We start from the raw sequence: 25147 nt of genomic DNA, 5'->3' as shown, positions 1-25147 counted from the left end.
GCCAACCGATGACAGTACATGATACAGCCGGAGAGCCATCTGGAAATGGAAGCCTTCGAGAGAGCCTTCCCCTGATTGACAGGTCCAAAGTTCACAAAGAGTTGTGACGTCTTCCGAAAACACTTCGTGCGGTCCACGTAGAACTTCAGCGCTCTAGCCACATCCAGCGAGTGCAAAGTCCTCTCAGCCGGCGACGAAGGCGACGGGAAGAACACAGGCAACACCAAGGGTTTGTTGAGATGGAAGTCCGACGGTACCTTGGGCATGAAGGAGGGGTGCGTCCTGAGCACTACCCTCGTGTCGTGAAAAGTCAAGTACGGGGCCTTGCAGGAAAGGGCCTGGATCTCTCCCACCCGTCGTGCGGAGGTGATGGCCACAAGAAACGCTGTTTTCCACGACAGAAACTTCAACGGGGCCGAGTGCAGAGGCTCGAACGGAGGTCCCATGAGCTTGGTCAGCACCACGTTGAGCTCCCACGCCGGGGCCGGAGCCTTCACTGGCGGGAACGATCTGAACCGTCCCTTCATGAACTCTTTCACCAGACGATGAGACCACAAGGACGTCCGCCCCGTGGTTCTGGTGTATCGGGAGATCGCAGCAAGATGAATCTTGATGGACGCGTGTGCCAGTCCAGCTTTGGCCAGCGTCAGCAGGTACGGCAGTACCTGGGGAGCCGTAATCCGTAGAGGGTTAATCTTCTGTGCGTGGCACCAGACAGAGAACCTCTTCCATTTGTGTCCGTAGCATTTAAGAGTCGAGGACGCCCTGGCCTTTGCAAGAACCTCTCTGCAGTCGGCCGGTATGTCGTATCCTCCAAACTCTAGCGCTGCAGGAGCCAGGCCTGCAAGTTCAGCGATTTCGGGTCGTGGTGGAGGATGGCGCCTCCTTCCCTGGAGAGTAGATCCGCGTCCACCGGCAGCTTGATTGGCGAGGACGCTGACAAGTCCAGAAGGTCCGGGAACCATATCTGCCTCGGCCACGCAGGTGCGACGAGGATCATCCTGCACCGTGACCTCTTGAGCTGGTTGACGAGCCGGATTAGCAGTGGCAAAGGAGGGAACGCGTAGAGGAACAGGCCCTCCCAGGGGAACGAGAAAGCATCGCCCATGCTCCTCGCCTGGGGAAACCTGCTGGCGAACCTCCGGCACTTGGAGTTTGTCGCCGTCGCGAACAGGTCGATCTGGGGTGTGCCCCACCGTCGGAAGAGGCGATCCACTAGATCCTGCCGTAGTTCCCACTCGTGGCACGAGCGCAGCTCCCTGCTGAGTGAGTCGGCGATGGTGTTTTTTATCCCTGCCAGATGAAACGGCACCAGAAACATCCTTTGGGCGACGGCCCAATGCCACAGGTCCTGCGCCTCCTTGGACAGTGCTGGGGACCTGGTTCCGCCCTGTTTCCTGATGTAAAACATGGTGGTGGTGTTGTCGGTGAAGATCCTCACCACCTTGCCCTTGAGGGACGGAAGGAAGGACCTGAGAGCCCAGAACACTGCACGGAGCTCCAGGACGTTGATATGGAGGGACTTCTCCGTCGGGAGCCAAAGGCCTCTCGCGTGCAGATTTTCGGTGTGCGCTCCCCACCCTTCCAGGGAGGCATCCGTGGTCACTGTCTCCTGGTGGTCTGGGGTCTGGAAGTCCATGCCCGCCGTCAGATGCGCGCGGGTGCCCCACCACCGGACTGCTCGGCGGAAACTCTCGTCGAGTGTGATCCTCTCCTCGAAGCCGCCCGTCGTTTGGATCCAGCGCGCGTCCAGGAACTCCTGCAACGGGCGCATCCGGAGCCTGCACATGGGAATGAGGTAGATGCAAGAAGACATCATTCCGAGGAGGGACTTGATGGACCTCACCTTGGCCGTGTCGGAAACCAACATCCGCTGTACCTTGCCCAGGATGGACCTGGTCCTTTCCTCCGACGGGGAGGCCAGAAGGGACACTGTGTCGAGCTTCGCTCCCAGAAACAGTGCGTTTTGCGCGGGTACCAGTTGGGACTTGGCGTAGTTCACGGAGAATCCCAGGTCCGTGAGAAGTTGGACGGTCCTTGCCGTGTGCTCCACGGCGAGCTCCCTCGTCTTGGCTCGGATGAGCCAGTCGTCCAGGTAGGGGTAGACGTGGATCCCCTCGCGGCGCAGCTGCGCCGCCACCGGTGCAAGGCACTTGGTGAATACCCTGGGTGCCGACCGTAGTCCGAAGGGGAGGGCTTTGAACTGGACCTCCTTGGCGACGACGGCGGGGTCCGCCAGACTTGCCTCGTCCTCTGTAGGCCTCCTGAGACGACGAGCGGGCCGCTTGACGGTAGGTGGAGAAACCGCCGCCGGAACCTTTGGAGGCGCCCTTGGCTCCGCTGCTCCGAAAGGGCGTCCGTCGTTGCTGCAGAACCCCAAGGGCCCGGGCCGTCTCAGTGTCCGCTTTAATGGCCTGAAGGGAATCGTCCACTGTTTTCCCAAACAGGTTGTTCCCATCGAACGGCATGTCCAGGACTCTGGTCTGTACGTCTTGACGGAAGTCCGTAGCCTTGAGCCATCCACGCCGCCTAAGGCACACGCCGTTGCCCAAGTGGCGAAACCCAGTGTCGGCGATGTCCGTCGCAATAGTGATGGCGTGGTCCGACGCCACCTCACCTTCCTGTAGGATCTCCAGGGCATCCGCCCTCTTGTCGTCCGGTAGGAAGTCCAGCAGGGGAGCCAGTTTGTACCATAGCTCCCTGTCGTAGCGGGCCACGATAGCCAAGGCGTTGGCCGCTTTAATCGTCGTCGCTGCAGACGAGATGACCCTGCGTCCCATAGCGTCCAATTTCTTTCCCTCGCCGTCCGGTGGGGAAGTCGATGTGGAGGCCGCACCCCCCCCCCGCTTTCTTTCTGGCCGCCGCGGAGACGACGGAGTCCGGGGTAGGCTGCGCCGGAGGCACAGGGTGGCCGCGTCCGGGACCCGGTACTTCTTCTCGTACCGGTCTCTTCTAGCTGGCGTCGTGGAAGGGTTCTTGAGGAGGGAGAGGCCCTCATCCCAAATGTCGTCCAGTAGAGGCACCGCGAGGACCGTCTTCCTCTTGGCCTCGCGCCGTTGATAAAGGAATCCTTCCTTTTTCTTCTCCTCAGGGCAGAGTTGGAAAAGCTCGGATGCCCTGGCGATCATGGAGTGGAACGATCCAATCTCGTCGGGCGGAGAAGCCCTGGTGGGAGGTGACGACGGTAGATCCTCGTCGTATACCTCGTCGTCCGTACCCGTCGCTGCCGTGTCAGTCCCCGTATAATCCCCTCGGGTGGACGGGGAGGAGGGCTGGACGGGGCGCGACGGCTGAAAAGGAGGTGGAGGGTGAATCCTTCTTTTCTTGGGCGGGGGAACACCAGAAGGTCCCGGTTCAGGATCCCCCGACGGGAGAGGTTCCTCCGTCGGCAACGGTAGTCTCGTCCTTATCTCTGAGCATAAGGACTGTATAGCCAACAAAATGGCCGCCGAGTTGTCTTGCGGCGCTGGCAGAGGGGAATCCGACGGGCGATCAGGGGCCCCGTCGGCACCCTCGACGATGTCGTCGTCACCTGCGTCGGGATCCATCCCGACGGGCCGGTCTTCTTCCACGCCAAGGCCTTGGCTTAAGACCTCGATCAGCTCTTCCTCCGAGGTTGAAGCCGAATCTACGACGACGCCCTGCCCCCCCTTTTTCTTCCCCGCCGGGGATTTCACGGGGGTCCTATCGATGGGCACAAAAGAGGACTCCCTCCGAGGTGGCAGGGAGACTCTGAGCCCCGAGGTCGCCACCACTGGTGTAGCCTCCACAGGCTGAGCCAGGGCCGCCGCGACAGTTTCGATAGAGGGCTTGGCCGGATGGATTAAGGCCTTCACCACCTTAGGTGCGCTCACCGCCTTATCCTTGAGGGGGGGGACGCTGCCTCGCTCCCCCTCCGATGGGGCCTTCGAGCTCGACCGGGGCCTCTCCAGGAGCTTCGCCGGGTGCTCGCCCTTCCTCTTACCCGACCCAGAGCGTTGGCTCGTGGCTGAAGGTGCCGGGGAGGGTGCGCCCTGCCTGGCGCCCGTAGAGCCCGACCGTTCGGCGCTCCCGGTGCCAGCGGACTCGCGGTGCTTGGCCTTGTGTTGGACCCCCGTCGCCGGGGCGTCCTCAAAGGTCTTAGAAGACCGCTCGGATTTCTTCCTCTTCTTCTCGCCTGACGGGCTCTTCCCTTCCAGCCAGTTGGCGAGACGTTGATGGCGGTCCTTCATGGTCCGCTCCGACATATTGCCGCAAAACGCACAGTCCTTCTCCACGTGCGTCTTGTCCTCATGTAAGCAGTAGAGACAAAAGGAGTGTTCGTCCTCCTTAAAGACGTTCTGCAGCTGGCATCCAGGGCAGACCCTGAACAGCTTTCCGGGCGTCGAGCTTCCCTTCTCCTGGGCCATGTCCGGGCCTGAGAAGCTTCTGGAGTCCTCCAAAAGCGTAGCTCGACGAAATCTTCACCCTTGAGGGGCGCAGACGAATCCGACACGGGTCCCCGTTGATCGGATGGAGAGTCGGTGGAGCTTGAGGCTCTTTTGACCGAAAAAAACAAAGTTTTTGAGAAAAAACGTGAAAAAATAGCACTAACGCTCGAGAGCAATAGCACGAGGATCCCAACACATGAACGTGCGGTAAAAATCTGAAGATGGCTGCCAGAGGCGGTGCTTAGGTAGAGGGCAGTCATTGGCTGTGGTCAGTATGACGCAGAGACCAGTGATTGGTTATTACTACGAAAGACAGATCAGAAACGAAACTGATACTGGTTTTTTTCTTTACCGAGGATTCCCAGCCTGACGACGGGGAATATTCATGAGCATGTGAATCCATGCCAGACCCCATGCTGGAGAAACATTTCTTACCATATTGACTACTCTACTCCTATTCCATAGACCCCTTTCCTCTATATTTATGGAGTTCACATGGGGGTGGGGGTTAGTACTGGAGCCTGAACAGAGCGACGTGCACATCCCCATTAAAAATGTACACACAGAGGCAGGCTGCACACATGCAACATAGCCACGCCCTCAACTCCACCCTCACATGCTCCAAACCCTCAGTCCCTTATCTGTTGTGATGACTGGAAGGACATGCTAAATTTCCTGGGGAATGGAGTGTGGGGCACATGAAAGAAAGGAACCATTGGACTAGGAGTACAGTAGTCGCTATGTTGGGTAAGCTTTACTTATTCTTACATACTGTTCCCTTTACTTACCCCCCCATCCCCCAACTGCGATTTTCCAAGGGATCATGATGGGTCGACTGAGTGTCACTGGGAATGCGGTCTTCTGCCCTTTGTTCCAGATGAAAGTGCCCAGGGGTTGCGGGTTCGAGGATTCTTCTGGTCAGGTGAATCTGTAAAATGCAATCCCGGTCAAAGAAGAAATGCAAATTCTAACGATGCAGACCTGTTCAGGACACTTCAGAGGATGGAGGAAGGCGAGTTCCAGCAATGATCACTGCTTGCAGGTGATGACAGGCATCCTTCCAGTCGTGGTCACAGAAGCTGCACCAGGACAGGTTCCCTTGAAGATAGGAAGCTTGAGTTTTTGGAGACAGCGAATTGTGGCACAATCTGCTCACCACCAAAGTTCCGGGCTTGAACGAGGAATGCAGACTCTTCTGGCGAAGTAGCTGATAAAGGAGCTGGTGAGTGCACAGGGATGTTCAGGGACACTTCCGAAGGCTCCTAGGGGCTGCATCCTTGAGAAAGTATCTAGACTAGTTGTTCCCAACTAGTGCAAGGGATGAAGCACTGACAAGGGCCTTCGGCGATCAGTCAGAGGAGTAGAGCTTCACCGGGCCGGACACTGGAGAGGTTGCTGTGCCACTGCAGAAGTTGTCAATAACGGGTTGCTCTTCTTAGGAGGATTCTTTGTTCCAATGTAAATCTGAAGAAAGGCTGCAGGAGGAGTCCTCTTACCCAAAATCCGAGCATGAAGCAAGTCCAAGTCCACCAATGGTAAGGATCTGCACCATTCAAAGACCCAGTAGTTGTCCAATCAGGGACAACTAGTGGTTTCACATCTGTCCCAGAAGCAGTCTTGCTGGCACCAGTGTTGTGGACTGGGACATGACAGTCCGAGCCCCCTTCCAGGGCCACACACAAAAGCACACTATCCCGCGAAAGTAGCAGCTTTCTCCCAGGCAAGTGCATGACCTTTGAAGGTAGCAAGAAAGCGCAAAACACTACTGACTCCCTGTACTAAACAGACCACACAGAATGATGCCATACGAAATGCGACCAGATTTCATCAAGACAGTCACCAAGTTCAAAGAATATTGAATAAGCACTGGCGCTACTAGGCATAGACAAAGACATCCAACAATGGATACCCACTCGACTGCAACTGTCATACACCAAAGCGCCCACACTACGGACCCTGCTGAGTCCATCCTTCATGGCACCGGCTGGAGCCAGGAATTGCAATTGGCTCTCTTCTAACGCTGCAGGTTTCTACAAGTGTGGAACATGCACCATGTGTATGCATGCCCAGAAGGCAAAGTTTATCTGTTTTACTGACGCTAACAACCACAAAGTCACTCAATTCATAAACTGTAAATCTAAGTTAGTCATATATGTGATCATATGTATCTGCAACTTGAAATAAATTGGCAGCACCATAAGGGAACTTAGAACATGAATTCAAGAACACCTCGGCTCATTGAGCTTGCAAGACGCAAGATATACCCTGGCACTACATTGGCAAGAAAAACACCAATTTGACAGCAAAGAAGATATCAAGTTTGCAGGTCTGGAGATAATCAACAAAGAACAGAGAGGCGGCGACAGAGAACTGGGACTTTGACAGCAAGAAGCAAAGCTCATTTGTAAATATAGAACTGTCAGCCAAGGCCTCAACACAGATCATGAGCTTAATGTTTTTCTATAATGTTCTTCCATAAATTCCATTTGTAATACTTAATTTATGGCAAACTCAGTTTGCAATACACAGTATTCCCACCCTCGCCCATCTTACGCTGTTTTTAAGATTTGACACTGTGGCATCAGTAAACCCAATACTTTTACAGTCTTTCTAATAGGAAATTGCATCTCTTATACCTATATGCCTGTTTAAACTTGACATGGTTTCCTCCCGTAACAAACGCCAAGCCCACATGTATGATCTACCTTACAATTGTTACGAGTCAGATTTGATATCCTCTTAGTGTATGTGCACCTACCACACAAACAATCAAAGACTCACTTCCACGAGCAGGGCTACAAACCCCAATTCCATAGTATTTATCGTATTGGTCCCGAGATCGATCCTTCACAAGCATCACAACGACATATATAAGACTCATGTTTCCCTTTGTTGAACTGCGTCAGAGAATGATCATCCTTCTTAAGCATGTAAACGCACAACTTATATTTATTATTTACAAGCTCACAACTAACTTTGCCCTTCACAAGCATACACGTATCAACAATATTTACTGTCTACTAGCTCGCTCATTGATCCTGGAGCTACGCAGTCATAAAAACTAGAATATGGCAACATATCCGTCAATGTATATATATGCAACGTATACAATGCCATATACTCATGATTCCTTATTGTGGAATATGATTGGCAATGATCAGCCTTCTCAGGCTTATGCACGTACCAAAGTTGATTATTGTCCACAAACATGCTATCCAGTTTCTGAGCTACATGACAGTTCATTAAAAACAGAATCTCGCAATTTAGATCCGGTAACTGTTTTCACACACCACGAATGAATGAATATGATACTTGCCAATAAGAGGGCTACCTCACGCGCCCAATCTGGGCACAACCACCAATCAGCATGCGTTTTACCCAGCCCCTAGTGGCCATTCAGGGCCTTAATAACAAATAAATCTAAGACAGAAGATGGCGGCCGGGATCGAAAGATCACTGTGACCGCTCATCTGACATCCGGAGGCCTTGCTGGCCTACAAGGTAAGCTTAACCCCCCATAGACATGTCGTAGCCAAGCCACACATACTGGTGGTTCACCTTATTCCCTCACCGGCTCACTCGGACACTGGCGCCAATTACCAGGCACTGCCACAGGGCTTTCGATCAGCGAGTTGACAACAAATTAGATTCAGACGCATCTGCTAGCTACCACTCCAGGCACTATCAAACTAGGGTGGACACCAGTGGCCCATGCTAGTGAACCACTCATGCTTCTATGCACAGCCGCCAGCACAAAGCATCCTCCTCTAATCCGTTAGTCCTATTTAATAAGACCTATCCCCCTGGACACAGATCGCGCCCCGACAGCGTGGCAATGCACCCGCCGGACAGTAACAGTGTCCAACACGGGCAGGCGAATGCTATAAAGTGTTATAAAAGAATGCTTCATATCCAGGCAGACTCATGCGCTAGCCACGGCCGAGGCCACCCGGGCCCCAGCATTCTCTCAGCATGCTATCGACATGCACAGTACGAGTACAACCAATTAACAATCTCTAACAGTCACACAGCTGCAGACAATCGAACAATGCTTGCAGCACACACCGTCCAGGATGATTTTGCCAACCCCTCATGTGCACTTGTGGGCTCACCTTTACAAAGGATGGCCCAGCCCCCCCATACACCCAGCGGTGTCACCACAACTCTGACACACAGAATGCCACAGCTCGCTGGCCTAGTCCTTACGTCTATGGTTTAACGACACAGAGGCATGCTCTCAGCACCCCAGGGACAGAAATGCCCACTATTTACACTAATCCTTCATGTGTACACGTGGGCTCACCTCAGGATGGCTTAACCAGCCCCTCCCACCCCCCTCCTGTGACAGTGTCACTACTACTTTGACACACAGGATGCCACGGCCATCTGGCCTAGTCCTTGCATTTATGGTTAAAACACACAGGGGTATGCTCAGGGTCGGACTGGGACAAGATATAGTCCTAGTCACCCAAAAAAAAGTAGTCCACCCGTCGCCTCAAAAAAGTGACCCACCCGTCACCTCACGACCCTTGTTCTATGATGACATCACCGGAAGTGATGTCATTTGACCCCACCCCAAAGTGACATCCCAGGAAGTGATGAAACACAACCTTTCACCCCTTGACAAAACAGGAAGCGGCATCAAATGGCATTGTTCCTAAGTAGTCTACAAAAAATATGGTTATGATTTCACTAATGTGATCAACATTTAATACAAGAATGGATCACCATATGTATCATTATCTGTCTGTATAGATCCATATTGACAAATGTGAATGCAAGCAGACGTCCAAGGCCAAATGATAATATGTTACTGTATAGCACTTACGCTTAAGCTCTTTTTTATAGAACAAATATACATACATCACCCAACCTGTATTGGTACTCATTTATTGACCTAAGCAGGATGAAAGTCTTTTTGAAAAAAAAATGAAAAAAAATTCAACAAAATATAATTTTCTCATTTTTCTTTTTTAAACTGGCACAGGCATGGCCAGAAACCGGCCCCCACTCCCCAGGGACGATTTCGGCCCGGCCACGGGCTGAAAGGCAGAGGGGCCAATCCGACCCTGGGTATGCTATCGGCACCCCAAGGAAAGAATTGCCCACTGTTTACCTCAATCCCTTCTCTTAATTTCAGCTGCCCTCCAGCTCCCTTATACAAGATCCCATAATCACATACCGACCACGGTAAGAACTTGCTACTATTTAGCATCTACCTTTAGATTATAAGACTCAACTATATCTAACCTCTCCACTTCTCCTTGGTCCTTGGTGCTTCTACATCGCCCTTCTTCAACGGGGCCCTCAATCTGTTGAAAATGTATATGTATTGTATAAGTACTGCTGCTATCCTTCAACCTCAAAATGTATTGTATACGAATGTATACAATGTTACCAATTCTACATGTGGTCACTATAAAATTGTGTACAAATGCATTGTACATATAATCACGTCAATTGATACATGATACACCTTGTCACGGTTCTCACCACCATTCACGCATAATCACCACACATCACAAAACTCACCCGTGCACTATACCACAGCCTTGACAAAGACCTTTTGGGTTGAAACACGTGTTGGCTTAGCTTATGGAATAATAGCATACCCATACAATAAAAATACACTGGGCGACTTATCTCAGTGGTACTCATTGTCATGCACTCCACGCACAAGCCTTATGAGTAGGATACAAAGGTATCCCCATTGCACAGGACTGTAAGGTTCTGTGTGCAACGTACAAATACAAGAATTCAAAAGGGAAACAGTTTCCCAGTAACGATAGTCTCAAGGACCAGTTAGTTTCCTCATAGAAAATGAGCAAAAGGGAAGGGAAGTGAGCTTGAAGGCTTTACTTCCCTTACAAAAGTCAGGACAGAATCAAAAACAAAGCAAAAAGAGTGGTGTTTCATAGAAAACCATGGAGGGAAAAGCTGCCAAAAGAAATGTTTTTCCTAACAGCAGGACGCATGCCCTAATTGGGTGTTTGCACTAGAGCTGCTGTTGAGCGAGTAGTGCCTGCAGTAGGCTAATGGACACACACAAGTGCCACCTCACAAATAGCCTCCCATGAAATATGTCTTTGAAAGGCTACTGCTGTGCTTTTTGACCTGGTCAAATGCACATACCATCCGACCGGGGGTCCTTTACCTTGGAGCTCATAGCAATGGGCAATGCAGGAAATTATCCACCTCGCCATGGTAGTCTTTACTGACAGTCAACCATGATTGACACCCTGAAACGTGACAAAACGTCTGACCTATTCCCGCTCAAGTGCAGTCCTCTCCAGAGAGAACTTCAGTGCTATACGAATGTCAAGAGAGTGAAGAATTATGTCTGCCTCAGCTTTGGTTCTGGAGAGAAAACTGGAAGTGGGATCTCTTGATTGATTAAAGTCTGAAACCACTTATGGGAGAAAGGAAGGATGCATGCAAAGCACTGACCTCTCTCTCTGTGAAAAAGAATGTAAGGATCCTCTGAGGAAAGGGCCTATAATTCGCTAAAACAACAAGCTGATGTTATCCCTACCAGGAAGGCTGTTTTTTTCAGGAAACAAGCCACAACTCCACAGAACACATAGGTTAACATGGTTTGATGGATAATGACGCTAAGACCATGGTCAAATCACACACTGAAATAGATCTGCTTGTTGGTGGGAAGAGGTGAAACAGCCACTGAAACTGCTGCTTCATGACTGGATTAACAAATTCAATAATCCTTTGGCTGTTAGACCGGTATGCGCCCCAGCGCTGCCAGGTATATCGCCACCCTGAGTGTACTACGCTCAAAAGAAGGAAAGATAAAAACATTCAGGGATTTGTTGAGCATTCAACAGCAGAATCTAAGCATCTTGAGCCCATGAAATCCATCTGTCTCATCCAGGGTCCGGTGTTTCAGTCAGGGCGGGCTCAGGCAGGACCACAGGCATTGACACACAACCAAAATCAGACCCACACAACACAGAATGCAAGTTCACTCCTCTCTCCGTGAAGGCAGGTCCCACCCCTGGCGTGTACCCACATTAGCAATCCCTTTGAAGGCTCCTGCTAGTCTAGCAGGGGCAGCACCAGTTCCATATATGGTCCTTACAGCCAGCATCTAGTCAGGGGGAGGAAACAGAGACAGGGTGTTTCAAGACCTTGAGAAACAAGGGGCAAAGGCATAGGAAACCAAGAGGCCATCAGTGGCCAACTTGCCTTTGTCCAGGAATCCATCGATTCCTATGGCAGAGCCTGGGTGTCCCAAAAAGGTAGGGCACCCAAAGCAACTGTCAAGTCAGCATGTAGCTGTCACCAGCTCATACCCTCCTCTATGGGCAACACACATGTGCCCAAAAACACACACTAGGGGTACAAGGATGTACCCCTACCCATGGGTGCCATAGGGGTACGTCATGGGTCTTTGTTCACTAAGAACAGAAAATGAAGATCTGAACTGCCATGGGGTCCAACCTGTGCAGAAAATAATCAGAAAGCACAGTCTAAAGGAGGTAGTGGGACAAAGACAAGGAGGCCATATTCCTCCAAGGCATTTCCAGCATCACAATCATTTACTTCTTGTTGGTGGTTAAGAGGAAGGGATATGTCATTGGGTCACCCCTAAGGTGCCTAGTCGCATGGGGTGCCTCTTAGGTGCCCCCATTTTAGTCCTAAGGTATTTCTTATAGTTTGGTGGCAGCTTTACTTTAGTTTTGCATTCGCGAAGGGTGCAAGCCATATTAGGGCATTGGAAGCCCAATGTGACTTTTAGGTAGCCATTGGGACCAGCACATTTTTTGTAATTCCTGCTCTTGGCCATTTTGCAGAAGAGGACTTTCGTTGATCAGGGTAAACACAAGGTGGTCTGGAAATGGCCATTCTAACCATGTGGGCTCTTTGTGAGTGCACAAAGGCAGCCTCCACATTGTCCCCAATTGGTTTCGGCCAGTATAGGTCCCTGGACTCTCCCTCTCACTTCCTCCGGGTGTGGTTAAGGCTAAAAGAAAGTCCTACTGATCAACCAGCTTGGATGTGGATGACTGCTGGTGTGCAGAGGATGATGCTTCACCACTCCAATCTTCCGCTTAGGACATCAGATGGAGTCTCCAGCTGGTGTGCCCATCCTGGGAGCATTTGCTGCTTTGCTAACTTCATATTTTGTCAACAAAGTCATTGGGAGCCATTTTCGTGTGTTCCCACACCTTGCAGAATCTTCCTTGCTGCAATCTCTTATACAGACTTGATGGTAGATGCAGTGGGAAGTTCTTGCGAGTTCATGTCCCTGGGTACCGGATGTTGTAAACCTTATTTGTGCTGCTCGAGTCTTTTTCATCTGAACCACCAACATGACTACTTCCCTCCAGGTCCTTGGGTGGTTGGTTATTCAAGATATTCACCCTGAGGGGTACTTCTGGCCTAGTTTCAACATCCTATAGAGATAGGTCTCTGCCACATTTCCCACAGACTTCTGCTTGGATTCCTCCTGCTCTGCAGGGCTTTTGGTTCATCCATCGACCACTGGAAATCTTATTTGGTGTCTCTTCTGGCCCTCCCTGTGGTTATTTGCTGCACAATCCGCACATGGGGGGCTACAAGTGACTTGCCTCCACTAAAGCAGATGCCCCACTGACTTCCTTCCCACTGAATCCTATGGAAGATTCAACCTGCTCTAGAACTCTCCTAAATTGGCTTTCGGGTTACAAGGGGTTCAAGTGAGCTCTGGACCAAGAAACATATTTTTAGTAATTATCTGTGATTTTTTAATGCATTTTTGAAGTCATGCTCCACATTTATCAAATGATAAATGTTTAAAATTGTTGCACATTTGGTGACACTAAATATTTTCACTGAAAGGTAATGCTAACATGTCATTCATTTTTTGAAGTCTTTAGCTATTGTCTATTTTCAATATTGTGCCCTCGGTCCAAACGAATGCAACAAGTTGGTGTAGGCATTCGAGAGTTTGTGCCTATTTTTCTGCTGGGTAAGAATGCCTACATCCCTTTTTCTCCCATTCCCTACATATATATGTTACATGCTGATCACCATGTATAGGGGCTACCAAATACACAAGGCATGTATTGTGTCCTTGGCATATTGCACAAAACGGTGCACGCCCATAGGTGGCTTTACCTGCTTGTTAGGTTTTATGATTCCTTGTTCTCCCCACCCACTGTCATTTATGTTGGGTGCCTATTTGCGATAGTGCACTCGCATTTAGACAGTGAGACCTTTATCTGTCAAGGTACTCAAACCTTTTGCCAGGTATTACCAGCATAACCCCATGATTAAAATTAAAGGCCAAGTGTTGCCAGCTAAAGCTCAAGAACTCAATGTGCCAGCACTCAAACCATTTGTCGTGTATTGTCAAGTGCCCCTTAACTCCATTTTGGCATTAGCATGAGAGGGGAGCACAAAGTACCTGATCCCTTCCAGCCACACCCACGAGCTTCCAAGGCTCTTCTGCTTTAGTCGAGGGACATGGTGACGTATGGGGTTGCATTGTATGTGGAGGTAGGATGCTGTGCTTTCCTCGTCCACACCGGCACTACCAGGGTGCCAGATGTGGGAGGAGACCTCAGTGTCCTTGCTCTATTGATGAATGGCAATTAAACAGAATATGTTAAAAAAAACTATATTAGTAGTATCACTGCTCCTCCATCACTCCCCACAACACAGCACCCCAGACTTCTAGGATATCAGTCTCTGTCACAAATCCAACAATTGTTTGACCCCTGGGCTGTTTTCACATGAAAAATCATGTATGCATTTGTATGGAACTACATTTTGATATAATGCATGACAAATAAATCCAATTATATGACACCCGTGGAAAAATAGGGAATACGATAACTTAAATAATTAATTTGAATACATCTTACCATAATATGTTTATAAGAAGAGTCTGGGTAGGAAAGATGCATTGATGGTTCTTCCTTTATATGTAGAGGCAGGCTCTATGGAAGCAAAGAAACAAAAGAAGGAAGAATGTTATGAAGGTACTGTGTGGAAATCCATACTCCACCAAGCAATTCATCTTTTTGTAAAACGAAAACTGTAGGAATTAAACGAATGTAAATGCCTTAGTACATTTCACGTCATTTTTACTAGGCAGATGTAGGATTTTAAAGTCGAAAACTGAAGTCTCATTCATGCAACGTGTTTAGTGGGTGGATTGGTATAAAAAAAACACTATGTCTTATTGCAGGAGATCGAATAATTCATTTTATTTTATCTTGAGGTTTTGAGCATGCCCATAGCCTTGAAAGGGAATGGGAGTGAGTAGGAAAGGAGGCGATGCAATTAGGATGAAAGGCAATACAACAGTAAACACCAGCGAGCCCAAAAGAAGCTGCTTGTTTAGGAACGATAATCAGATCAAAACGGGTGCGGCAAAAGTGACTTATGAAGGGGTACCGTTTTGTGCCTAAAGGTGCCCTTTGAACGAATTGGGCTTTTACTGCAAAAGCATAAATGTATTGCACTTCTACGCCAAAAAAACAAAACCATGTACGTTTTGGTCTTTTCGTTCAAACTATTGTACTGATATATTAAGGCAGTGCTAATAGTTCGGTTTAACTCTCACCCACCCACCAATGCATAATACCGTTCCCAACGCTGCAATGCACACACATTTGGCACAGCACAGTGCTCTTGACAGCAATGGAAGGCAATGGAATCCTTATGGCAAGCACTTAAACTTTCAGAACAGGTTCCCATATTACAACCCTTCCCCACAAAATAAAAAAGCAGGGTCCGTATTGCTTAAAGCTTGGTGACGTGATAACCCAATAAGCACATGCCAATTTCTCGAATTTATGTTTTGCAGGAACTTGTGGTTTCTGCCAAAGGGAGACAGTACACCATTTCACCAGCTGGAAGAACAGTATGATGACGTTTCAAATGGTAGCTCTAAGAGGGTAGTCCCAATCAAGTAGTGAGACCAGGAAGATATGCAGGGGGGTCCCCTGGCAAAGGAAAGAAAGTTATGTGTCCTAGTGCTGCTCTCACCCAAAGCCAGAAATCCTACGGTTAAGGTAAGTATTGCCATATGTAAAGAATAGATACCTTCTTCAACACGCCATGGAAAGAATGCATTAAGTTTGTTGGTGTAATACCACCTAAAATCAGTACTGAGGTTGCATGGCTTGAACAGTAATGAAGGAGCTGCCGGTGCAATCCTATGTTTGTGTCCGTTGGACATCTAATATGGTATACATAACTCTGCATGGCAACAATTTATCTACTGGGGTTTTATATGTTTACAATATAATCCAGCTGGTGTAGAAGCCTGTGTACGTGGGCCAAAGGGAAGGTTTTCATCAACCCAGTAAGACCACTATATATCCTAAGGCAACAGCTCCTTCTAGCGGCGACAACAGGCGAAGCTATGCAAATCTACGGCGCATGACTGCATTGGTCACAGAACAAACATACATCTGGCCTTTTATTATATTGTTAGATGAAGTGCTGAGATAACTCCTGAAGATATAGTAGAGATCAAAACAACTTAGTCAAAATGTGTTAGTTGCTACTACCACAGGCTTTACTTTACCCCCGTCTATCAGCTCAGTGGCAGAATTGGCAATGTGGCAAGCCTATATCTTTTCGACTCGGGCATATTTGCTCTTAAATTCTGAGAAGCATTTAACCACCCCCCTCCCTATAGAGGTTACCCAGCACACACATCCTTCCCTGCTCCCCCTTTTAAACTGTAGCCCCCAAATAGGGACATCTCAGACCACCTTGGTCCCTACTCGTAAAGAGAATCTTCTCTCTCATACTGGGTTTGGTCCAAGAGACAAATTCCCTAAGGTGCTGCTGAGGGAGGTCCAGCTCCCCTTTTGTGAACCAATAGCAGAGGTGCGTGAAAAAAAATCTGTGAAAACACATTCTTCTGAAAACAATTGGTGAAAACACATTCTTCTGAAAAACAATACTTTCCTAAGCCAGAAAATATATAAGCCATTACGCTTATTCGGGTATATTCTAGTGGAATTCAAATGAGGGTTAATTTGCCTTATGAAGGTACCAAGTGGTTAGGTACTAATACCCAGGTACTTAATGATGTGTTTGGTCCATTTAAAGGGAAAAGTCGATTTTAGGAAGTCCCCCAGCAAGCACACGGAAAGGTACGTTCAGGATTTCAAACTTGAGGGTATTAATGTTCAAGCCTGAGAAACTGGCAAAGGTATCCATTTCCTTGCAAATTATATTAATTGTAATGTGTTCTATATTCTTTTCAATGCATGTTACATTAATTTCAATCCATGTTATAGTCCTTTCAACCCATGGTACATTAATTTCGTTGGGTGTTAATTTCAATGTATTTTACATTCCTTTTAATCCATATTATATTAATTTCAATAGGTGTCACATTCATAGCAATGTATGTTACATTCCTTTCAGTGCATGTCAATCATTCCTTTTTTTTTTTACATATTGTCATTTATATAAGAACAAGCTGGCAAAAGAATACATGCAAAATTATAAAAGCATCCAAGCAGAGTGCATTTCCATCCCTCCCCACATCCTCTTCTCCTTGCTCCAGAAGTCACTGGTTATATTACAATCTGGAAGAGGCAAGACCATGCCTCCTTAAAGAAATTCATTTTTGTCATGCCTTTTCCAGAGAACCCTCTCAACTTGTTGGGGGCTTCAGAGTCTTCCACCCCTAGTATCAATTATTTGGCTGTAATTGCTGCTGTAAATAATCAGCACTTCCATGGGAATGATCGGTCTTCTACATGTGAGTCTCCCCCACCATCACAATGTCAAAGTTGCATTGCAAATAGGTCCTTCGTACGGTTATCGTAGTCTATGCAACTTTCTCCCAGAATTTACTAACTCTACCATATTCCCAGATCATGTGTTCTTGTGTTTCTCTTCTGTGTTTGCAAACCACAGATGTTGAGAGCGATAAAGGCAACCTATTTCGTCAGAAAGGTCAAGGAAAAGTGAGAAATAAATGAAGCTTTAACCACCACCCTTGTTGTGTTGTAGGTGGCTAGCACCAGTATTGCGTGTATAAGATGAACAAAAATGCTGGATGCGCTTTTACTGCACATTCGGTGGTAACCAAAATACCAAGTCCCATTATACTCAACAAGGGGAGCGCCTGTTAAACAGTATACTGGATTCAGGGATAGCCGGGGACAAAGTAGAAAGTAAAAAACAAAACGAACAACAAAAAAGCAGCACCAGTTCCAACCAACGTTAGTGAAAGGGAACGGATGTTGCAGGGAGAGAGGGGAGTCGACGGCTCAAGAAAGAAGGTAAGTGTGCCGCCGACAAGTATGTATGGGTAAACGGGTACCCCTATACGGGGGATTCAGGAAAGAGTGATCCATGGGATGACTGCACAGCTCAATTTTCAAATTCGACATTTTCGTATTGGAAATTACAGGACGTGCAGTGATCACATAGATCCCTTGCACCCAGGGAGAGGACCAGTCAAATGCGTAGCTATGAGCACTGGCATGATAACCTGGGACAAGCCTGCATTCCATTCCCGCTTCCTGTGCCCCTCCTCAACCGCCATGTTTTATTCGGCACGGCCCTGGCCAGTCTTCACCTCCGTCACTGCCCTCTCACACCTTTGTACCCATTCACTCCTCTTGTTTCTGGCGCAGACCATATTATTATAAGTTTTACTTTATTGAAGGACATTGGGGATGTAACGTTTTTGATGTTATTTTCCTTTAAACAAAGTATATATATTATGACCCCGCAGTCCCTGGCATGCTAATAGTGATAATGGCCCTAGGGGCCCAATTGGTAATGTTGATAACTTCACTTGGGACATTTCCTAGGGACGGCAGGCAGGCCTTTACCACATGGTACAGCCCACTTGAGATGCCACAAACACTTAAATAAATGCATCGCATAAGTCAAATCTTGCAGCTATTTTACAAGCAACACCAACTCCACACAATCAAAATGCCTCTCTCCATCTAGTGCTGAGAGAATGTGTTGCTCCTCCAGATGACTTGTCCAGGTAAAATAATGAAGGTGAGGTTTGAGATAGTTAGTCAGGATAATAGGTGTATAATTCAGCATCCAAATGTATTTAAGCAGTCGGTCATTAGGAAGCCCAGTGGGGCATGTCCTTCCCTGATTGTGGAATAAACTTTGACATTCAGCTGGTAACCTGAATTCGACCACCAAAAGAGTTCTACTATCCATGGGCTCACAGGTCAGGCTAATCGTCTAGAGAAGGGTGCTTCAAAGCCACAGGCACTCGGATTTTCATGGGGCTTACGTTATTTAACTGTGAATAATACTTCTTTTTAAAGGCTAGTCTAGGGCCAGGCTATGTCAAGATAAGATTTTAGAAATATCTGCACCTTCCACGTAAATGTCTTGAGAAATTGTTCCATCAATTCATTCGTTTTCAAATTGGCAAAAAGTCCTTAAAGCCATTCAACTTATCCAGTTTATCTTCCTCTAGCACCCTGACGCTGATCTAAATGTCTGGATGAATTCCCTATTCTGTTTGGCTTTAAACCGTCTAGTGAGATTAGTCCTTGATCTATTGACCAATTTATAGCAGTGTTCTTTACTCTGCGCTAGCTTCCGTTCAGCGTGGTTAGATAGTAGTGTAGTTAATTGGCAGCTCACCATTGCCAGACTTCTGTAGGGCTGTCTCATTGTATCCCCTTTATGGTCTTTTTCTAACGTCTCCAATTCTTTACTAAATTCCAGCGCAGTGGGCGCTGTTTCTGTTTCTCCTGCAAAGATGAATCTATAAACATCCCACTTAAGAGTGTCATGCTCTGATCAGTCACTGACCCCTTATATTAATATATTTAAAGAAGCTTGAGATAGTGTATAGGATTACTTGCATATTAACATTCTGGTATAAGATAACCCTCTATCCCCCAGTCTCTTTCCCTCTAAAATAGAGCCTTTGTATTCTATGTATAAAATGAGGCAAAATCATAAATACCAATAATCCCCAGTTCTATGGAGACAACTTTCCCTATGAGGTAAAAGGAGTATGTGTGGATACAATGAAATATCAATCTTAGGGATGCAGATGCTCACATCTCCGAGTATCAATCAGGCCAACATCAACTATGATAGATTTAGAACCACAGAAATCATCCCTCACAAATTCTAAGTGGTAGATGTCATCCACACATAGCCAAATACATGACCAGGATTTGGTTATCAAATTCAGGACCCCTGCACTTTTCACCCTCACAACCTAATTCAATTCATGATCCAACTGTTATCCCCTACCCAAAATTGCACAGAGAGCATATTTTAAGCTATGTGCTAAGCCCCAAATAATACGCCAGGTCAAATGACTAGGCCCCACCGGTACCCATGGCACACAGAAAAGCAAGCCCAGGGGAGCACCAGAAGATAAATATACCATCAATTAATATTTACTAAACATGATTATTTTTTTTTTAACATTATTATTAAATTTGGTATGGTGCACTAAATCATTACATTACAACTTATACCATACGAAGAACGGAAATAGAAAACAGTAACATTCCCCCCCGACTGGGATATTCTCCGTCCTCATATGTCTTTACTTGGAAGCTCATCTCACTTTTCACGTAAAAAGGTCCAATATCCTTATGTAGTGTGGACACCATTGTTCTTTATAGTCCGATTGGAGAAATTCCAGCATAGGCCCCCAATCCTTTCTAAATCTTCCATGTTCACTTTGAATGTTGTAGGTTACTTGTTCCATGGCCAGATGTGTCCAAACCCTTTGTGTCCAGTCTACAGCTAGTGGTGGGGCTTTATGTTTCCAGTTATGTGCTATTTCCAGCCATGCCCCAATTAGCAAGCCCATAAAGTTCCTTTTCTGAGTAATATTTAGTGTTTTATCTCTGGGGTCCCAAAGGCCGCCTAACCATACTTCGTATCCCAGATGCTCTGTCCTCAGAAACATTTTATACATTTGGGACCTAATATCCACCCAGTAGGGACTTAACTTCGGACAATCCCACCATATATGTCGCCAGTCCCCTTTCCAACTGCATTCCCTCCAGCATTTGTTTGGGGAGTTAGAGAACATTATATTTAGTCTCTCCAGGGTGTAGTGCCATTGTGTCATTATTTTTACCCACATTTCTCTGATTTGGATGGCTCTCGTGACTTTTGGCATCAAGCGCCATATGTATTCCCATCCATCTCTGGGAAGTGTGTAGCCTAGGGGTTTTTCCCACCGTTTCATATACTGCCATGTGGTTGGTTCCTTTCGTGCATTTACATATTTGTATGTATTGGAGACAAATTTGCGGGTGCCTGTATGCGTCATTATGTATGTTTCGAAGGGGGTCAGGTCTCTAGACACTGCTTCTTTCATACAGGGAGTGCTCAACCAATGGTGGAGTTGTATATATTTATAACGATCTTTCGGTGTTAGATTCAGTAGTGATGTACAGTCCGCGAATGACCTTATCTGTTGGTTTTGATGCATGTCTCCCACCATTTTGCACCCCGCTTCTTCCCATTTTCGGAAAGCTCCCGTTTCCATTCCAGGTAGGAATTCAGGGTTGCCAAACAGTGGCATGAACGGAGCGGGATCTTTAGTTAGGGTTTCTTTTTTTGTGGCGGCGTCCCACACCTCCAGTGTTGACTTCATTATTTCACTTATGTGCGTGTTTACGTGGCAACATTTTTTGTTAATCCATAGCATATGTCTGGTGGAGCTTGTAGCCACCGCCCTGTCCTGCATCTCCCAGGTTTTCCCCCCCTGTTCCGGGATCCATTCCCTCAAGACCCAGAGCTGGGCGGCTTCATAGTATTTCCTAAAGTGTGGCATAGCACATCTGCCAGACATATTTAGAGACCATCTTCCTGAGTGCCTTAAAGAAGGCCTGTGGGAGTCGTATCGGGAGGGCCTGAAAAAGATACATAAATCTGGGGAGTATCGTCATTATCACTGCAGTGATTCTACCCCACCAGGAAGTAACCAACGGATTCCATTTTAGCAAATCATTTTTAATCCTCTCCAGGATTTGTGGGTAGTTGTGGGCGAACAATTCGTCTACTTTCCCTGTGAGAGTGATCCGCAGGTACTTAATACAAGTGGTCGCTATTTCCGGTTGGCAATTCGTTGCTATTGCTCGGATTTCATCTCTATTCCCCGCCAGGATCAGCATCTCCGATTTCTGCCTATTGTTTTTTAGCCCAGAGATCTCTCCAAATCTTTCTAAAATTTCCATTAAATGTGGAAGAGATTTCCCTGGATTTCCTAATGCCACTAGCATGCCGTCAGCATACGCTATCGCTTTATGCGCCTGACCCGCCATTTCTATGCCCTTTACCTCCGATATTTCCCTGATTTTTGCCAAAAGGGGTTCCAAGTAGACCGCGTATAAGAGGGGGGAAAGCGGGCACCCTTGTTTCGACCCTCTTTCTAGATATACCTTATCTGACAGGCCTCCATTCACCGCTATCCTTATGGACGGGGAGCTGTAGTTGGCGCGGACCATATCTATGTAACCCTTGGCCACCCCCATTTTTTTTAGGACCTGGAATAGATATGACCATTCTACTCGGTCAAATGCTTTTTCTACATCCAACGCAACCATTGCCGCTGGGGTTTGTTTGATTCCTATCTTTTCAATTAGGTGCAACACCCTTCGTATGTTGTCGTGAGTCTGGCGGCTTGGAACAAACCTGACTGGTCTTGGTGGATCAGTCGGGGAAGAAGTGGTGCTAGTCTAGTTGCTAAAATCTTAGTGTACAGTTTAGCATCTAGATTCATTAAAGCTATGGGGCGATATGCAGTGGGTATTTGTTCATCCTTCCCCTTTTTATGGAATACCAGCACTTTTGCTTCTTTCATGGTTTGGGTCACGGATCCCTTCTCCCCGAATGTATTGAACAGGGATGTGAGTAGTGGGGCAAGGATGTCTTTGTAAGTTTTATAGAAGAGAGGGGTATAGCCGTCCGGGCCCGGGGCTTTATTCTTCGGGAGGGACTGTATTGCTGCATGGACTTCTACAGTGATTTCCTTTTCTAAGGTTAATTTGTCTTCCTCTTCTAATATGGGAAGCTGGACTCCCGCGATAAAGGTTTCTTGGAGTTCCCTTTTTGGGTGATCAGTTGAGTACAGATTTTGATAAAATCTTCGAAATATCTGTCCTATGTCAGGCGTCTGGGTCTTAAGATGGCCTGACTCATCTTTTAACGCTTTTATTGTCTGTGTCTGCTGCTTGCCTTTCAGTTGTCTTGCTAACAATTTGTCGGCTTTGTTTGCTTTCACATAATACCAATGTTTTGTGTAAAGGAGTGCCCTTTCCGCTTTTTTTGTTTGGAGAGCTTCCAACTGTCCCTGTACATGTCTTAGTGATCGCATGAGTTTTCTGTTAGGTGTCTGGATCAGTTCTGCCTGAATTGCCCCTATTTTAGCCTCTAGTTCCTTTTCCCACTGGTGGTTCATTTTTTCTTTCTTTGCTTTGAGTACTATTAGGTGTCCCCTTCTAACCGCCGTTAAGGCGTCCCATAGTGTGGCCTTATCCATGTCCGGCAGGTCGTTGTTAGCCAGATATTCTACGATGTGTTCTCTGAGTGTCTGACACATTATCGGATCCCTAATTATGTCCTCGGGGAGGCGCCAGCTCCATAGGTGGTTGTTATATCTTGGCCAGTTTATGGTTGCCCACAGGGGGGCATGATCTGAGAGTGTTATGGGGTCTATCTCTATCTGTTTTATCTTACCAAGAAGGCCCACCGAGACCCATAGATAATCTATCCTCGAGGCCGAATTGTGTACATGTGAATAGTATGTATAGCTTTTCTGTTTTATCGTTTCCATTGCGTCATGCATCTGCTAATCCAAGGTGTGTGATTTTCTGCTTTAAGTTTTTTGATGGGGCGCCATGATCCTGTTGCCTGGGTCCTGATCTGTCTAAGGATGAATCCCATTCCATATTGAAATCTCCCCCCCCCCCAGTACAATGTCCCCTGAGGCATGCTGCTCTATTTTGTCCAACATATCTCTCAAGAAGCTGTCCTGACCTGTGTTGGGGGCGTATACTGTGGCCAGAGTCAGGGGCCTTCCTTCGATTGTTGTTGTCACTATTAGGCATCTCCCCTGTTTGTCTCCCCATGTGCACTTCACCTGCGCATGCAAGGAATCTTTGATCGCTATAAGCACCCCTGCCTTTTTAACTTGTGCGTTTGCCTGGTGGATTTGGTTGAACCCCCTGAGGCGGAGTTTATGCTTGTCTTGGGCTCTTATGTGTGTCTCCTGGAGCATTAAGATATCGAATACCCCCTGTTTGATGGATTGTTCTCGTTTTTTGCACTTGACGGGGTAGTTTAGGCCCTGTACATTATGTGTCAAAACCTTTATCCCCATCCCTTCTTTTGTGAGAAGTAATGCCCCATAGGTTCCCTTTCCCCTTTTGCAAATTCAGAGTTATTCCCGGTCTTCCCCTGTCCCCAACACCCTTTCCCTCCCCCTTGGTTTGCGCAATCCCCAACTGGCGTGCTTCCCCTCCCCCCCCCCAACTGCCCTGAGGAAGGCATGATTCTCTACTATCGCACAGGCGTATCGCTGTATGCTTCACGCCTTCAAGCTCTCTCAGGGATAACTTTGAAGGGATTCCTACACCCTTCCTCGTGACTTCAGTGGCCACCGGGTCCTCACCCCCTCCCCTCCCGGCACCTGTTTCTTGATCTCTCGGTTCTTCCTGCCACTGTTGAGACCCTTTTCTTGCTCCTAGGTCTTACTTCTGCTTCTACTTTCTGGATGACCTCAGATCTTTATTTCCTTCAGCTAGGGCGTCTCCCTCTTCTACTCATCGTTTTCCATTCCCATTTTCTGAGTAAGAGGTCCGTGCCGCATGCCTGAGGGGAATCCTCTTTTTGATCCTGTATGTTCAACAGCCTCTGTCCCTCTTCCCTGGATGTTATTCTTTTTTGCATCCCCTCCCATGTAAACAGTAGGCCAAATGGGAATGTCCACATATCTGATTTGGCGTGAGGCCAGTTCCTTCGTTATCTGGGCCATTTCTCTTCTTTTCTGAAGCGTTGCCAGCGCCAGGTCCTGATACAACTGTATGTCCTCCCCATTCATTCGACTATAGTCCATTGTTCTGGCCTTCCTTAGGATCTGTTCCTTTTGTGTGTATCTGGTGAGGGCTACCACCACGTCTCTCGGGAGGCCACCTAGGGACGCCGATCTCTTTGGTCCCACCCTATGTATTCGATCGATCAGGACTTCCTCTTCCTCCGCCTGGTCTAAGATATCTTTGAAGACTTGTTGCACCGCTGTTTTGAGATCTTTTTCCTGCACTGTTTCTGGCATATTTTTTATCCTAATGTTTGACCTTCGTGATCTATTTTCCAAGTCTTCACACTGTATTTCCAAGTTGTGCGTTAAATGGACCAGATGTTCCTGCGTCTCTGCCACTTGTTGCGTCTCTTCTTCCATATTCTGCACTATTTTCTCCAAAGTGTCCGTCCTTTCTCCTAGTCCCGCAACCCCTGTTTTTAGTTCCTGCAACGCTGTTTTGAAGTTGCTCTTCATCACATCCAGGTGGCTGTTCATTGAGTCCATGAACTGCGCCTGAAACACACCAAACCACATCTTCAGATCTTCCTTCGTGACCATATCTTCTTGGGATGGATCTGCTTCCGGGCCGCCCTTTACTCCTTTGAGCGCTTTTGCCTTGTCTGGGAGCCCTTTGTCCCCCCCCCCCCGAGGTGATCCAAGTTCTAGTTTTGCTTCGACTGTTGGGACAAGGGGTTTGCTTGACCCTGTTTCCCTCTAGATT

The 25147-nt window shown here is 47.6% G+C and overlaps 1 protein-coding gene across 7 annotated transcripts in view; it reads right to left on the bottom strand.

Moving 5' to 3' along the window:
* The window catches only part of BRD9 (bromodomain containing 9), a 1136180-nt gene that overhangs the window by 195265 nt on the left and 915768 nt on the right, over positions 1 to 25147 (bottom strand). For all 7 annotated transcript variants that reach the window (XM_069620588.1, XM_069620585.1, XM_069620589.1 and 4 more), the window contains exon 14: positions 14273 to 14347. In XM_069620588.1, coding sequence (XP_069476689.1) covers positions 14273 to 14347 — 75 coding nt within the window. The remainder of the gene's footprint in view (positions 1 to 14272; positions 14348 to 25147) is intronic.

This window comes from Ambystoma mexicanum, chromosome 5q (genome assembly GCF_040938575.1).
Source record: "Ambystoma mexicanum isolate Mex_15411 chromosome 5q, UKY_AmexF1_1, whole genome shotgun sequence".
NCBI classification, from domain to species: domain Eukaryota; kingdom Metazoa; phylum Chordata; class Amphibia; order Caudata; family Ambystomatidae; genus Ambystoma; species Ambystoma mexicanum.
This window is presented reverse-complemented; position numbering and strand designations above follow the sequence as displayed.